Source organism: Sitophilus oryzae, unplaced genomic scaffold (assembly GCF_002938485.1).
Source record: "Sitophilus oryzae breed Bouriz unplaced genomic scaffold, Soryzae_2.0 scaffold_1018_pilon_pilon, whole genome shotgun sequence".
In the NCBI taxonomy this organism is placed as follows: Eukaryota; Metazoa; Arthropoda; class Insecta; order Coleoptera; family Curculionidae; genus Sitophilus; species Sitophilus oryzae.
Window position 1 is genome coordinate 356059 of NW_022145636.1, and position 3445 is coordinate 359503.

The 3445-nt window shown below is 34.1% G+C and overlaps 1 protein-coding gene across 1 annotated transcript; it reads left to right on the top strand.

Moving 5' to 3' along the window:
* The first annotated feature begins 461 nt into the window (after positions 1-461).
* LOC115874371 lies at positions 462-2356 on the top strand. The gene is made up of 4 exons (XM_030889519.1): positions 462-914; positions 969-1040; positions 1095-1166; positions 1221-2356. Exons 1-4 carry the CDS (start codon positions 872-874, stop codon positions 2354-2356), a joined length of 1323 nt encoding a protein of 440 aa, XP_030745379.1. The 5' UTR covers positions 462-871.
* The last annotated feature ends 1089 nt before the right edge of the window (positions 2357-3445 follow it).

Consider the following 3445-nt stretch of genomic DNA (forward strand, 5'->3'; position numbering starts at 1 on the left):
GCACAGGTCACTAATTACAATAAACTTCATCCTTAGAATTACTTCTATCACAATTACAATACATTCATCTGCATTGGCATTTTCTACTTTTCGATGGGAAACAATAAAATTCCCAACATTTTTTAAATGATGTAACAATTCCTCTTGTGGTTACTTTTCCATATCTGTACCCCAGAATAAAAGTGTATTAAGTCCACTTTTCTCGAAAATAGGATTTTTGCTGCATTATGTGAAATATTTAGTTCACTTTAATATGCAAAACCGTATCAAGTTCTATCTACAATATTAAACAAAATAACATTTTTATAACCGTATTAAGTCACAATATGTCCCGGAAGAAAACAATATTAAATTGAATAGAACCCTTTTCTTACCGGCACCTGTGAAAAAATATAATATTAAGTCCATATTTGTCTAATGTTATGATGGCATAGACAGTATTAAGTCCAAATATCGGCAGTTATTTGTTGGACATGAAGTGCATCAGTGGTTAATAAGCATAAACAATAATTTATTCCTGTTTAGTGATTTTAATAGAAAGAGTGTCTTGTAAGCATGAGTTCAAGAAGCAAAAGGATTCTGGGTCTGCTGAAAAACGAAGGAAGTAGTATTAAACTACCTGAAAATTCTGATGGTAAGTTATCCTAACCTCAAAATAAAATTAATAATTGAGCAAAAAATAATAATTGCAGTAGAAATAGCTTGTAGCACCTGAAAATGGGATTATTAAAGGTATAGTGCCATTTTAATTTTACTATTTTTAACACCAACTTGACTTTTAGAGACCCGAAATAGCGAAATTCCGGTAGAAGAAATTAGTTATACAGTAGCCGATTTTGAGTATCTTGACACAGTCAACATAAATGAAAATATGCCCAGTGGTGAAGGAAATGGAAAATATAGTGAGTCTGAAAGTATAGTATTCTAATTGCGTCGTTTTATGCGGTCTAATACGTTTACACTTTTAGAAGGCCCATCCTGTATAAATGAAAACTTGCCCAGTGGTGACGGAAATGAAAAATATCTCAGTGAGGCTGAAGGTATTGTATTCTAATTGCGACGCCTTATGCGGCCTAATACTCTTACACTTTTAGAAGGTCTATCCTGTATAAATGAAAACTTGCCCAGTGGTAACGGAAATGAAAAATATCACAGTGAGGCCGAAGGTATTGTATTCTAGTTGCGTTGTTTTATGCGGCCTAATACTCTTGCACTTTTAGATGGCCCATCCTGCAGGTCTAAATTAACTATTTATACAAGCGATAAGAGGGAACAAATGATAGGCCTTACTAATATTATGGAAGACGAAACAGAATTGCAAGAGTCAGATGATGATAGTTTATTAGATCCAAATTATGAAAGTGACAACGATTTTTCACATCACTCGAGTGACAGCACTGCAAGTCAAAGGAATGAAAATAATAATAAGAAGAGTAGAAAGCGGAAACGACAAGAAAAAAAATGGAAAATCAATGAACAACACATGAAAGTAGTTTCTGGTTTAGAACATAAATCAAAAAAGAAGGTGATCTCTAAAAAAACCATAGGTCCGCCTTGTAATATTTCTTGCCGCCTTAAATGCAGTGAAAAAGTTTGCCACGAGGAGAGATTAAACATTCATGCCAGGTTTTGGGATGGTACTAAAGACATAAACCAAAAGAGACAGTTCGTCGCATCCCATGTAAAAGTTGTCCCAATATTAAGAAAGAGGCGTAGGACCGGAGCTAGAAATGATGCTAGAAGTCATACCAGAAATTATTATTTTGAAATGAATGATTTGACCGTTCGTGTATGCCGGACGTTTTTTCATAATACTTTAAATATTTCTCAAACTTTTATAACCACTGCTTTAAACAAAAAAGAGCCCGGCGGTATCATTGCTGCAGATGGGAGAGGTAAACATGACCAACACGCCAAAACGCCTGAATTCGTTAAGCAACATGTTCGTGAGCACATAGAGAAGTTTCCAGTTGAGGAATCGCACTATTCTCGAGAAAGATCTGCTAGAAAATTTTTGGGAAGTCATTTAAGCATCGCAAAAATGTACAGAATGTATCAAGCAGAGTGTGAGGAAATTAATGTAGAGCAGCCTCATATCGCCAAAGAATGGTTATATGCTGAAATTTTTAATACGGAATTTAACCTCTCCTTCAAATACCCAGATAATGACACTTGCGATCAATGTGATCATTTTTTAATAAAATTGCGTGAGGAACCTAGTATAGTAGAAAAGGAAACTTTGCAGAAGGAATATGATTTACATTTAGAAGAAGCTTCAAAGAGGTATAAGTTGAAGAAAGAAGATAAACAAAAATATTTGGAAGATAAATTCAAAAAGCATAATGGTTTGTGTTGATATGCAGAAGTGTCTTCCTACACCAGTGTTAACAAACTCTCAAAGCTTTTATAGTTTGAAATTATGGACCTACAATTATACCGTCTACAATGTCACCAACAAAGTCACTACATGTGTAATGTGGGACGAATCTAAATCTGGGCGTGGTGCTAATGAGATGGCTTCTGGAATGTTAAAATGGGCAATGTCAAATATAAAGCCAACTCACGAAAATCTAATTATCTGGTCCGATAACTGCCCATCCCAGAACCAGAAATTTAATTATGGTAATGGCTTATTTTATCTTCTCAAAAAATTTCCATCTTTGAAAAGGATTGAGCATAAATTCTTATTGAGAGGCCATACTCATCTAGAGGTAGACGCATGTCATTCCCTAATTGAGCGCGAGAAAAAAAAGACTGTTGGTTTTCAAATAATGACGCCATTGGATTGACAGCAAATAGCACGAGTGTGCAGCATAAATAATCCCTTTGAAATCATAAACATGGAAATAGAGGATTTTAAAGATTTTAAGCAATTGTTTTGCAGTTCTACGGCGCCATTTATATCCCGAAAAAAAGATAGCACAGGTAGTGACTTCGCTATATCAAAGGTTGTAGTTTTACAAGTGCGTGCAGAAGACCATGGAATTTTGTACTTTAAAACCAACTTTGGTGCTATGAATTTCCAATCGATCGATTTAATTCGGACCGGAAGAAGAGCAACATTCCCCGCAGAAGTTCCAAATTTAAGATTTGAAGCTAATCCTTTATCTTCAAAAAAATTTAACCATCTTCAAACATTGTTAAAGTGGATACCAAAACAGTTTCACGAATTTTACAAAACTTAAAGCACGCAAATGTAGAAGATGGTCAACACGAAGATGAGAATTAATGAAGTATGGTTGAGCACCTGTGGGTACACTTAAAGAAAAATACGTTTTATGTTTTTAGTTTGAACCTTAAATTTACTATTAAAATCTTGTTGAAAAGAGTTACATTACTTTTATTTAAACGAAATTGGATGACTCGACTTTAATTTTTTAATTATTAAAAATCCCTAGTGTTAATAAATTTCAAAAATCTATCGGAAATTTAGGCCATTAGAGAA

Coding starts and splice junctions, on each gene's coding strand:
- LOC115874371 (XM_030889519.1), top strand. CDS start 872: ATGCCCAGTGGTGAAGGAAATGGAAAATATAGTGAGTCTGAAA. Junction 915..968: donor AAAATATAGTGAGTCTGAAA/GTATAGTATTCT, acceptor TTACACTTTTAG/AAGGCCCATCCTGTATAAAT. Junction 1,041..1,094: donor ATATCTCAGTGAGGCTGAAG/GTATTGTATTCT, acceptor TTACACTTTTAG/AAGGTCTATCCTGTATAAAT.